Below are 12763 nucleotides of genomic sequence, written 5' to 3' on the forward strand. Positions count from 1 at the left end.
GGTATAAGTTTCATAACCCGAAAGAGGGAATGGAGGCCTTAGTGGCTGCTTGGTTTGAGGGTTGTGTTGATTGGGGATTCGGTAAAACTCCTCAGCATCAGGAACACTTCTTCTTGGTGCTTGATAGCAAAAATGGGGGAACCAGGTTGGGGTTCTAGTCAGGGATTGAGTTCGGTTCGAATATTCGGTCGAAGGTGTGCTCAACTCTAAGGGTTTTTTGATTGATAGATTGAGGGTTTTGTTAGCTACCAGGGCTCGGCGGTACATTTAGCACAGGTGTACTGTTATTTAGTGTATGTGGTAGACATGCGGTCCAAGGAACGGACCATGGATTTCTGAGAGGGTGGACGATCGTCATGAGGCCTAAGGTTAGGCTAGGGTTAGAATCCGAGGAATGGATCCGGAGTTCAGAACCCCAAGTGGGTGAGAACGGTCTGTATGGGAAGGATCACATGAGGGGTGGTCCAAGGAGATGCTCAATAGTTTAGACCAGTCCAGATAGACTAAAGGCCGGTGGGGCGTACCAATCAGGCTGAAGGCTCGGAGAACGGTCCAGATAGGTTGAAGGCCCAGAGAGGTGGTTCAGACATGTTGAAGGTTCTGAGAGTGGTCTAGATAGACTAAAGGCCTGGTGAGGCGGTCCAGTCATGCTGAAGACTTTGTATGTGTTTGTAGATTTATGTGCGGGTATTGAGTATGTTGCTATGCTATATCAATCAGTAGGTTTGTCCCCAAGTATTTATCATGCTATTGGAGTAGGCGGAAGACTCTGGTGTATTTTTGGTTTGATCAGAAGTTGTTATTAGAGATCGGATGGAGTATAAAGGATCTTGGTGATCTCATCAGTTTGGAACGTCTCAAAGTATTAATCTTCTTGGATCGGGTGATACTCCAGTTGGGGACTGGGAAGTAAATCCAAATGGGTATTCGTCGGCCTTAGGAAGGCTTGGGATTAGGATGTCCTGTCATTCGGGTTCTGGGAACCGGGTTGGATCTTTCTCATGATCGTCTGTGGCAGTTGGATAGGGTTGAGGTGGTCCTGCTCTATGCGGTAGTCCAAGATACCCAGTGCGGACTGACAGTAAGTCGTAGGCATGGAGGCTCAAAAGGAGTGGTAGGGTTGAGGCGGTAGGCCAACAAACCCTGAGAATTTCAAATCGATAGTTGAATTGATTAGAAATGTTGGTATTCCAACTCGAAGGGGTTATTTGAGTTAGACATTATTGTCGTACTGGTGGGCCAGTAGTGGTAGGTATGTTGATGATGGTTTGAGTTATTATGATGTGTCTTGGGTTGGTTTCATCTGTGAAAGAGCCATAGCGCGTCTGAGGTAAGGAGAAGATGGTTCGCTGAAGACCAGGTAGGAGGTGAGGCTGTTGTGGGTCATGTAGTGTTCATTATGTTAGGAGAAGTTGATGGCAGGGTGTGGAAGCAAGTCCAGCCAGTCGGTTTTCTTTTCAGGGGACGCGTGGGACTGTTGTTTGTGTGTGTCTTTTGGTTTAGTAATCGGTGAGGTGTCTAATGATTCGGGTAGTGGGTAGACAAATTGGGACTAGGGAGGTTTCGACTTCGTCTGAGAAACATCATATGGTAGCAGGAAGAGGGGAAGTAGGTTATGACTTGGGATTCATGTGTAGAATGCGAGGGTCTTCCATCCTAGGGATGACTTGACCCGTCGTAGGCATGCTTGGTATTCCAGCCCGAGGCTGATTGGGCCAGGCATGAGTGTTCGTGTGCATTGGTGGATTGATTTTGTATAATATTTAGGGACAAATATCGTGTCAGCACAAAGTGTTCGCTTCAGGAAGAGGGAAATTTGGGTTTCCGATACTTTGGATCATCAGGATTTTGTCAAGTTGGCAAAGTGGCATGAAGGATAGACCTTATGTAAAAGGTTCGATTGGGATTCACATCACCTTTCACGTTTTGCAGTTGCAAAAGTGCATCATGAATCAGGAGGCAGTAGTATATTTGGATGACATTCAGGTCGGTGAGCGCCTAGATTATGTTAAGAGGCATGTGGCCATTCTAGAGAGAAGGTTGAAGGTTCCGCTGAACAAGGAGGTACCTTTGGTAAAGGTACAGTGGGAGCACCAAAAAGGGTCGGAGTGGACGTGGGATCCGGAGAGCACTATCCGAGGTTGTTCACCGCAGCAGACTTTGAGGACGAAGTCTAGTTCAAGTGGGGGAGAATTGTAACACCCCGATTCTCAAGTATTAAATTATGGTTTTAAATTTTCATGATTTCAAGGTCTACTTGAAGAGTTGGCTGCCCTAACTCTTCGAGTAGCAGCAGGTTAATCCACGTGTTTAAGTGATCTACTCGCTGAGTCCAAGAACGGACTCGACGAGTAGGAGCTGGCGGATGAAACCCTAATTTTCGGGGTTTTGCACCCTATCTAAAGGATCATTGGCCTCCCCAGCCTCCCATTTACAACCTCTTGACATTCCAAAACCCTAATTTGTGTGTGTATGCTACATGTATGTTTAAGCTTTGAGGAAGGATTTTGGTCAGAAAAGCTTGGGGAACAAGTGATTAGAAGCAAGGAACTCATGGGAATCAAAGATCTACTTCAGTTGGCACCCTTTTGGAGGTATTAAGCTATTATCTTGGCCTCATTTCATCTTAGATCTCATTTGGGTGGATTTTAAAAAGCTTTTCTTGTGTTTGAGTTAAGATCTGTAGTTGTAACTTCAGATCTGAGCTCTCTTTGGTCTCCAGGTCCATAAAGTTGTTAGCTTTGACAAGCATGAACCTTCCCTCAAGTGTGAGACTTCTTTACAATCTTAGTTTTGTCATTTTAAGACTTTAGAGCTTTGCATGCACGTAAAGTTTGCAACTTTACATGATAAACATGCCTTAGGAAGCTGGATCTACAATTTGGAGCCTTAGCATGGCTTAAAAAGCCTCTGTATGGATGAAGGACTTAAGGGACTCAGCGAGTCCGATGAAGATTGTTGTGGGCTCGGCGAGTCAGATGAGTGACTCTGCGAGTCGGCTAGGGTTTTCCTAACCTTTGGACATGTATGAACTAGGCGAGTTGCAAGGGAGAGTCGACGAGTCGGCCAAGGAGTTTACGACCGTAAACCTTAGGAACTCGACGAGTCACTCTAGTGACTCGACGAGTTGGCGAGTTATGAAAGGAACTCGGCGAGTAGCTGAGGGTACTCGACGAGTTGAGGTCAACATGGACTTTTGACCTTAACTGATGACTTTGACTTTGACCAAGGGTTGACCAATGGACTTCTGGGGACATTTTAGGAAATTGGAAATTTACAAGCATACCTAGGACGAACCGGATAGACTGCAGGCCCAGGAGGGCACCTAGTCAGGCCGAAGGCCCAGCGAGCGGTCCGGATAGGCTGAAGGCCTTGCGAGGCGGTCCAGACGTGTCGAAGGCTCAGAGAGCGGTCTAGATAGACTGAAGGCCTGCGAGGCGGTCCAGTCAGGCTGAAGGCTCATTATGCATACTGTAGACTCAGAGAGTGGACCCAGGTGGACTGAACGCCAGATGCGGGCGGACCAGTCACATTATAGACTCGAGATGCATGGCTGTTATGTTGCTTATATGTTTATATGATATGGTTATCGGTATGGCATTGGTATTTTGGGGGTAACCCACTATGCTTTCAGGCTCACAATTTCAGTTTATTGTGTCAGGTTCAGCGGATGGTCGCGGGAAGGCGAAGGCGTGACCGTACACTTCCTCGATCGATGGTGAATATAGGTGGTGGAGTTTGTACCGGAAATCCGAGAGATTGAGTTCATCTTCGAGTCAACAGTGTGAGGTGAGTTATCCTAACTATATCAATAGGGTCTAAGGCACCAAGGCAGACCCTTTATCGGATTTGTATCCGGGTATTTGTTTGATATGTTTATTGATCTGCTAGATCTGCATCCAGGTAGTTAGGATGATAGTATGTTAGTGATCTGGTTTAGGTCGGTATCCTGGTATATAGGATGATGTTATGTTAGTGACCGGTTAGGTCGGTATGATTATCTGTTATTTACATGCTAGCGTATGATATTTATGTGCACATGATTGTTTGATTGGTATGGGGGTTGGGTTGAGGCGGGTCCTACTTCGTGTTGTAGGCCAACATACCTAGGACAAACTGGATAGACTACAGGCCCAGGAGGGCACCTAGTCAGGCCGAAGGCCCAGCGAGCGGTCCGGATAGGCTGAAGGCCTTGCGAGGCGGTCCAGACGTGTCGAAGGCTCGGAGAGCGGTCTAGATAGACTGAAGGCCTGTGAGGCAGTCCAGTCAGGCTGAAGGCTCATTATGCATACTGTAGACTCGGAGAGTGGACCCAGGTGGACTGAACGCCAGATGCGGGCGGACCAGTCACATTATAGACTCGAGATGCATGGCTGTTATGTTGCTTATATGTTTATATGATATGGTTATCGGTATGGCGTTGGTATTTTGGGGGTAACCCACTATGCTTTCAGGCTCACAATTTCAGCTTATTGTGTCAGGTTCAGCGGATGGTCGCGGGAAGGCAAAGGCATGACCGTACACTTCCTCGATCGATGATTATGATTTCTGGAAACTCTGATGTTTAAACTATTTTGAAAACTAATTGGAATAATTGATTGGTTTTAAATGGTTTAAAAAGTTTTAAATTTGCTCGAATTTTATGAATGTTACACTTAATAAGTCAAATTCTCTTTTAGAAAATATTTTCGAAGTTTTAATGATATTCTTTTCCACCAACGATGTTGTCATCACTTCCAAAGATGGAGCTTCTATAGGGCTAAGAAGGGCTATTTATTTATTTTTCATAATTAGCCCTTAACTATTAAAATATTTATATATAAGACCTAAAACTATAAAATTTGATTTTAACTGTTCTTCAATTTTTATACATTTTCTATTTTCAGCTCTCAAATCAATATTTCAAGCTCCGTCACTGATCACCTCTGACACCACCACCACCATCACAACCACTACATGTATCACCCCAACCTCCCCTACGTCCGCCACCACCACCACCACTTCTGCCACCTTCACCACCTCCGCCATCACCAACACCAACACCACAATTGCCGACGACATCACCACAAGTCTTTTTTTATGAGACTTTAAAAAACAAACAATTTTTTTTATGAAACCTACGAATATGAAAAAAGATTTTTGACCACCAGGGGTCTTACGTAGGCTCTTATGCACCCAAGACATTTCAATATATAAAAATCATTTGTTATTTTAAATTTGTCTCTGCATACGGGATCTTACGTAGGCTCTTATGCACCAGCAGCCTCGGGCAATATGTAGGCGCTTACCTCACGATCTACAAATAAAATATAATTAATTACCAAAAGTATAAATTAAAGTTAAATAAATATAGATTAGGCAAAATAGATAAGTTAAGCAGGACTCGCTAAAAAAAACTGTATGGATAAAGAATATATGTTTTTAAAAGGAAATTAAAAAATATATATCTTTTTTTATTGGTGAGCTAAGCCGGAATGAATTTCCAAGAAGGTCCATACAATTATATGCTCTAACCATGACTTGCTCACTATAAATGATCATCACTCCATTCTGTTACCATCAAATCACAATCCAACCAAAACAAAAAGTTCATCCGATCAATAAGAACATGGTAAAAGTTCCCAGAGTCAAATTGGGTTCACAGGGTTTGGAGGTGTCAGCTCAAGGTTTGGGTTGCATGGGTATGTCCGCTGTTTACGGACCCCCAAAACCCGAACATAACATGATCAACCTCATCCACCACGCCATTGACACCGGTATCACCCTACTCGACACATCCGATGCCTATGGCCCTCACACCAATGAAATCCTACTCGGAAAGGTCACACTCTTGCTTGTACCCTTAATCGCTTATTATCCGGTTAATAAATTCAGTAATTAAAAAGACTTATAAACATGCAACACAGGCTTTGAAGGGAGGAGAAAGGGAAAAAACGGAGTTAGCTACCAAATTCGGGATCAAGTTTGAGAATGGAAACCGTGAGGTGTATGGTGATCCGGAATATGTCAGGGCTGCTTGTGAAGGTAGCTTGAAGCGGCTTGAGATCGATTGCATTGATCTATATTATCAACACCGAATTGACACACGTGTGCCCATTGAAATCACGGTATGTATAGACTATGTGGATCGTATTTCCTACTTAGCCTCTGAGATTGTTTTGTTTACTTGAAAAGATGGGAGAAATGAAGAAACTGGTGGAAGAAGGGAAGATAAAATACATAGGATTATCAGAAGCTTCGGCTTCAACCATTAGAAGAGCCCATGCTGTGCACACGATAACTGCTGTTCAACTAGAGTGGTCCTTGTGGTCCAGGGATGTTGAAGACGAAATTATCCCTACTTGCAGGTTTATTTGAGTTTTTACTTGTAAAGGTAAAATAAAAATAATATTTCCGACTTTCTCGTCAATTGATAAAGTAAATTTTGTCAGAGAACTTGGCATTGGAATTGTGGCATACAGTCCTCTAGGACGCGGATTTCTTTCATTGGGTCCGAAGATGGTTGAGAATTTGACAGATGGCGATTTCCGCCAGGTCAGCACAAACCAAACTGAATCAGATTATCTAGCTACTATAATATAAAATCATTAAATTGGGTTTCAACTTGTGTTTATATATATTTACTTATTCTTTTTTGTAGAATCTACCAAGGTTCCAACCTGAGAATCTTGAGAATAATAAAATGCTGTACGAACGGGTTAGTGCGATTGCAGTAAAGAAAGGGTGCACTCCATCACAACTAGCATTGGCGTGGGTTCACCATCAGGGGAAAGATGTTGTGCCAATACCAGGAACCACTAAGATTGAAAACCTTCAACAAAACATCGGAGCTTTATCTGTTAAACTAACACCACAAGACATGGCTGAACTTGAATCCATTGCTTCAGCTGATGCAGCCAAGGGTGATAGATACATGGATGGTTTCCCCACCTATCTAAACTCCGACACCCCACCTTTGTCTTCATGGAAAGCTTAGTAAACACATCTGTTTCTTTATCACCTTTTTGTGTTATTATGTTGTGTCTATCATTGTACTTAATTTTGAGGTTATGACTTAAGATAATAAACCTCAACTGAGGTACTATTTTTGAGCTATTTAGTAAATTATATATCCAACAAGCAATCACTTAATTCATGCCCTTACAACCCCCATCTAGAAAAACCCATTTGTAATACAAAATAACCAAAAGACTAAAAACCTCAAACATATTACACACTCATCATATACACAACAAAAACCGTTACAACTCATTTCCAAAATCTAACAAAGCAAACTTAACATGCAACCCAATCTTCCCCCCATCCACAACCAACCTCCCCGCAACCACCAACCAATGACCCGGCGAGTCCTGTGGCCCACGCGCCACCTCATCCGTGTCCACAAACTTCCTCAACTTCGTGAACCGAACCGGCACCGGTGGGCTATCAGGAAACACACCCGAGTTCACCATCGCACCCACTTGCTTCTCAGCATTAGCCACCGAGCCACGTGTGAAGGTGAAAGTCGAGCTCAGGTTCGTGAAAATACTCGACTTGCGAGCCACGGGTACACCGGCCCACTCGGTCTTACGTATGGTGCAGTTGGGCAAGTGGGTGAAGAGTAGACGGAGGTGTAGTATGGTTTTGGGCCATTTTCCTTTTGTTATGAGTTGGGCCCCGGTTACTATGAAGACTCCGGGTGTTTGACTTTGTTGTAGCCAGTTTGGGTCGTGTTTGACTACGGAAGAGCAGACGTTGGAATAGCGTTTCCATCGGACTGGTTCGAGGAATTTGGAATTGGAATTGGAATTGGAATCGGGATTGGAATTGGAATCATCAGAGCCTCGCCATTGAAGAGGTGTGGTGGGTTTTGGGGAGTTATGTGTCATGGTGTCGGGGAGGCTTGAGAGGTGTTGTACGTGCATTGCTAATCGGTTGTGTTTTTTGCCTTCGAGAAATAAACGGAGACCCGTTACGGGTTTATCATCGCTTACAACCTGAGAAAGTATCAAGAAATTTAATAATTGAGGTGTGTGTTTGGTTTGTGGCGTTTGATGGAATTGGAATTCGAGATTCCATTCCATGGTGAGTTTCGTTGGAAAATGAACGGAATTCATGAAAAAACTCTCATTATATATTATTTAAATACAGACACCATTTACCTGAGTTGTGCTGACATAAATCTTGGGGCCCAAGAAATTAAACTGTAGCCGAGGGCAAGATGTCTTTCTTCTTTGATGTCTAAGAGGTAGCTCACAAAACAGAGGTGCCCATAGTCTAGGAACTTGAAACTCCAAGAAACATTGCAAGTCTTCTAGAGCAGGCTTATCTAAGCAAAATGATTGACACAAATAAGTAAATGACAATTTTACCCTTCTACATTTCACATACCCAACTTATCAAATCATACAATGAGATTTTGTGGGGTTTAATTTCATTGACTTACAACGTAAATATAAGTTGATTGCATGACTAAGATATCCACTCCCTGGAATCCCATTAAGAAGAGAAGTAATTGGAACAAATTTAAAGAGCATTGCTTCAGGATTATTGCCAACTGTCTGAAGCCATTTTGAGTGAGTGTCTGAAAATACATCTCCACCTCTTTTACACTCGATAACTGTGAGGCCCTGTTTATAATACACTTCAATAAAGTTATGAACTTTGTGATGTTTATCGAATAAAGCTTTGATTTTTGTTATGTATGTTGAAGTGTAGGATGAATTTAAGCTCCAAAAAGAGTTGTTTTTAGAGATAAATTCATAGGACACTTCAATAACAGAATTTTTAAAATATTAAAGTTAGTTTTGCAGTGTTTGGTTTAAATTGTTTTATCTATGTTGCAACTTACATCCTTGCTTGAAGTTTCTGTAACATTAGTGAATTGCATTGTATGTGGCTGCAACATACGGTTGAACACATCTGGAACCTAACAAGGAATCCAGAATTCTTAAAAAAAAAAGTACATAATAGTTCAAGAATTAAACTAGTAAAATAAAAAAACACATTACTTTTTGTTTTCCATCTCTTGTTTTTCTCTCTATTAGAGAAGGACTCCTTCCATCTGAAAACAAACTATCTCCAAGATCATCCAAATATCGTCTAAGTTCTGCAGGAGAAATAGTTGAAGATGGTTTTTGTTTAACACAGATTAAATCTTGACCTCCAACAGCCATTCCCACTATAATGTGTGTGCCATAAGTTTGAATGAATCTGTCTCATAAAACATATCTGATAAGCATTTATTTATATTAAGTCAATTGTTATCTACAATGTAAAACAGAGGAGTACCTACCTAGCTAGTATCAATGGATTCCAGAAAGTTGGAACAGATTTCTTGACACTTTCTTTGAGTACTAATGGAGATGATGTTAGATGCAAATAGTAGAGAGAGATAAAGTAACCATCAAAAGCAAGATATTTGGAATCTGTGACATCATTTAACCATGCTCCACTTAGATCAAATAAGGCATTGAAGTATCCTGATGGGACTTTTCCTTGTATTGATGATTTTTGATTAAGTAATTCTGACATCTACAAGAAACACATGAGAAAATAAAATGTTAAGACTATTCTATACATGTCACATACTCACATTGCATTGGATTTTAAAAGTACTGATAATACTCTATGCATTTTGTCAAAAGCTGATATAGATTTACCAGTTGAATAAGTCAGCAGTGCTACTTTATGACAACTCACAAGATTCCGAAAACACAAGTGACTACAGAAGATAATGAAAGTCTTGAGTCCACATGTATCTGAAGAGTGCTTCCAAAATTAGGTCACCTAAGTTTGCAGTCATTTGCTCTTATTTTAATTAGTAGATTTGAAATAATTAGTAACTAATGCAAAAAATAGTTATCACCTTATCGAACTCCAAGCAAAAAAGGAGTTGAGAAGGTCATCAATTTTGAATCCCAAACATCAAAAGTATACCCTAATTGGTATATGATCATCGCACATAAAGGCAATTGCATAGAAAAAATTAAATAGAAGGCGATATTCGTAAAGGAACAAGTGATCACCTTGTTAAATTCCAAAACGTCCGATTTAAAGCGAATACGATCTCCTTTATCACAACGAATATCCTCAGAAACCCCAGAAATGGTGGTGCCACAGCCTGGAAGAACAATGTCTCTCTTCCTCGATTCATCCAGCTCCACTAACCTTCCACCATCAGGACAACTTTTCGCGAATTTTAACCGAAAATCGCTCGCAACATCAAACCCTAATCCCAAAGAATCCAAAGCCCTGAGCTCGATCGGCTGGTTAGAATAATCCATCAAATTGCTAACCAAACACACAGAGACTTGAATTTAGTATGAACCGATCGGATTAACGGCCATAAACAGGGGAAGTAATAGAAATAACGGAGTGATGAAGCAGATATAGAATTGGAGTACTGTTGGTAGCAATTATACGAGCTACAAAATGGGAGTGGAGACTGATTCTGGTGATGATAACGACGTTTGACCTGATTAATTATATCAATCAGAGACCGGTGGGGCAGTAGGTGTGCCATTTTTGGAGCAACCAGTTTGACCCGGTGACTGCAGTTTGGCAACTGCACGGCTCCTTTTAGACTTTTTCCTCCACCTTTGTACCGCCTACCAAATTCTACCGGCCATCATTTACGCTCCCTAATTGTTTTAAGACTAAATTATAATTTTGATAAAAGTAAATTATGAAATCATGTTTAGTTAAGTTTTTACTTTAACTTTTTTATTATTAAATTTATCTTTTTTAATAATAATTAAAAGTTAATATGGCTTGTCCAATTTAAAAACTTTTAATATGGATTGTTTTTATGGTTTTTAAAAGTTGCACATATTATATTTGAGTATGTTATCATTTACTATGATCTATTAAATGTTTGAAAGACTTTTTTTTTTGCTCCGACTAAAACCGATAAAGATTATATATTTCAGATATTATTTTTGAATATTTTTGCAAAAATGAAACAAAACTCTAAGTGTAATGTAGCATTGTCCTTCTCATCCCCTAAACACTATCCTCCTCCTCTGCGACTTTACGCCTAACACCACCTCCAATTTTGCTACCAGCCACAAAACTCTAAGTCTAATGTAGCTTTGTCACTCTAAAAACCAAGAGGTGACACCAACATCATCACCTTTTCAATGTTGGTTATGTATTAGATTTGGTATAGTGTTATTTTTTGTCTTTTAATTTTGGTAAAATGATTTATTAAGGTAATTAATTTTTCGATATGTTCATATCTGGGTAACTATTTTTTTTGCACATAGTAACAAACTTATTTTAGTATTCACATATGACCATTATGACTTGCTATAGCAGGTTAAATCCTAGATGTGAACGCTTTTAAAAAGTTCGTTACCTAGATGTATTAAAAAAAATTCTTATCAAAATATAAACAAAACGAAAAGTAAAAAGTAAATTACATGAATGGTCCCTGTGGTTGGGGGAATTTATGTTTTGGTCTCTAACTTATTTTTTTAGCTTGGATGAATCTTACTGTTTATTTTGGTTGCGCGTTTGGTCTCTGTCTTACCTAAAAAGACTATTGTGTCCTTCTTAATTTATTTTTTGATAAATTTTATTATTTATGTATTTATTTTTTACATATTTAAAAAAAAATTAATAGACCCCACATATTTGTATCTCCTCAGATGATCCTTACTATTCATTTTTTAATTAATTTATTTTTTTAACTCAAATGATCCCTCCTGTTTAATTTTGTTACGAGTTTGATATATGTCTTACCTAAAAAGACTATTGTTTCGTTATTAATTTATTTTTTAAAATAATTTTCTTATTTATGTATTTATTTTTTATATAATTAAGAAAATTTAGTAGACCCCACATATATGTATTGATGGGTTTTAGCCATAAGAACTTTCCTATGTGCGTATTCAAAACCCTAATGCTTGGATTTAGACTTTCTAATTAAACATGCTTTGAATCCAAGACTTCTAATGGCTAATTAGGTCAAATAACAATATTGAAACAGATCTAGAATCATACCTTTGAGTTCCTTGTTGATCTTGTTTGTCTTGGAGCTTCTAGAGTCACAAATGTCACTCCTCTAATGGCTTACAAACACCAATAGCAAGCAAGATGATTTAGGAGAGAGGAGAGGGGAGGAATTCGGCCAGAGTTCTCTTACTTTAGATGGTATATCGAATTCCCTCACCCCTAGGGTCTATTTATACTTGTAGACTCCTTAAGGGTTTCAACCTAAACCCTTATTGGATAATCTTCTCTTAAGGCTATCCAAATCCATTCCATAGATAACCCTATGGACGATTTTGGCTTATCCAAGCCCTAGAAATCGTCCATCCTATCTAGGATAAGGATTTACAGTCTAAAGTGTAACTATCAAACAATTGATAGTTTATACCCTCTTATTTAATTAATCTCTATAAGTCACCAAATTAATTCCAATTAATTTTATGACTTATATTAATCAAATGACTAAATATTATTCCTTATAATATTTACTCTCTTTTAACAAATCATCCATCAAGTTGCTATGGTGAAGGCAACCCAAAAGGACCATGCCCAACCGAATATAGTTACAGCCTTAGACACTATTCCAACAGTCTCCCACTTGGATAAGTCTAGTAACTATACAAGTACAATTCGGTTTGCAATCGTAGCTCTCAAAGACGCTGTCAACTCTGATCTAATCAATCTTATCCTTTAGATAAGGGATCGTACAGTCCTCTGTTAGATATCATGCTGACAATCCTATGGAATGGTTAGTCTAGCATTTAGATTTCTCGATCTCCGATTTATTCGA

At 39.8% G+C, this 12763-nt stretch overlaps 2 protein-coding genes across 6 annotated transcripts; one reads left to right on the plus strand and one right to left on the minus strand.

Moving 5' to 3' along the window:
• The first annotated feature begins 5540 nt into the window (after nucleotides 1-5540).
• Nucleotides 5541-7095, plus strand: LOC145003490 (putative aldo-keto reductase 4). The gene is made up of 5 exons (XM_078962620.1): nucleotides 5541-5821; nucleotides 5907-6107; nucleotides 6175-6347; nucleotides 6432-6534; nucleotides 6641-7095. The coding sequence occupies exons 1-5, from the start codon at nucleotides 5609-5611 to the stop codon at nucleotides 6974-6976; spliced, it is 1026 nt and encodes a 341-aa protein (XP_078818746.1). The 5' UTR covers nucleotides 5541-5608; the 3' UTR covers nucleotides 6977-7095.
• A 57-nt stretch (nucleotides 7096-7152) lies between these two features.
• On the minus strand, nucleotides 7153-10554 carry LOC145003489 (MACPF domain-containing protein At1g14780-like). 5 transcript variants are annotated; one of them, XM_078962619.1, is made up of 9 exons: nucleotides 10008-10120; nucleotides 9848-9919; nucleotides 9642-9740; nucleotides 9275-9513; nucleotides 8991-9192; nucleotides 8831-8908; nucleotides 8426-8609; nucleotides 8142-8308; nucleotides 7153-7976 (listed from the first exon to the last, which is right to left on the minus strand). In XM_078962619.1, the coding sequence occupies exons 4-9, from the start codon at nucleotides 9511-9513 to the stop codon at nucleotides 7242-7244; spliced, it is 1605 nt and encodes a 534-aa protein (XP_078818745.1). In that variant the 5' UTR covers nucleotides 9642-9740; nucleotides 9848-9919; nucleotides 10008-10120; the 3' UTR covers nucleotides 7153-7241. The 5 variants fall into 5 exon arrangements, with proteins under 5 accessions (XP_078818745.1, XP_078818742.1, XP_078818743.1 ...); XM_078962616.1 differs by having other exon boundaries at nucleotides 9642-9768; XM_078962617.1 differs by lacking the exon at nucleotides 9848-9919 and having other exon boundaries at nucleotides 9642-9768; nucleotides 10008-10118.
• Nucleotides 10555-12763: the final 2209 nt, after the last annotated feature.

The sequence above is a fragment of the Lactuca saligna genome, chromosome 6, assembly GCF_052625555.1.
Source record: "Lactuca saligna cultivar CGN05327 chromosome 6, ASM5262555v1, whole genome shotgun sequence".
In the NCBI taxonomy this organism is placed as follows: domain Eukaryota; kingdom Viridiplantae; phylum Streptophyta; class Magnoliopsida; order Asterales; family Asteraceae; genus Lactuca; species Lactuca saligna.

Excerpts from the sequence above, each read along its gene's own strand:
- LOC145003489 (XM_078962615.1), bottom strand. The coding sequence starts at position 10,265 with ATGGATTATTCTAACCAGCCGATCGAGCTCAGGGCTTTGGATTCTTTG. Across the intron at positions 8,610-8,830 it reads CAGAAACTTCAAGCAAGGAT|GGCCTCACAGTTATCGAGTG; the intron begins GTAAGTTGCAAC and ends TATTATAAACAG. Across the intron at positions 7,977-8,141 it reads TTTATGTCAGCACAACTCAG|GTTGTAAGCGATGATAAACC; the intron begins GTAAATGGTGTC and ends ATACTTTCTCAG.
- LOC145003490 (XM_078962620.1), top strand. The coding sequence starts at position 5,609 with ATGGTAAAAGTTCCCAGAGTCAAATTGGGTTCACAGGGTTTGGAGGTG. Across the intron at positions 6,108-6,174 it reads GTGTGCCCATTGAAATCACG|ATGGGAGAAATGAAGAAACT; the intron begins GTATGTATAGAC and ends TTACTTGAAAAG. Across the intron at positions 6,535-6,640 it reads CAGATGGCGATTTCCGCCAG|AATCTACCAAGGTTCCAACC; the intron begins GTCAGCACAAAC and ends TCTTTTTTGTAG.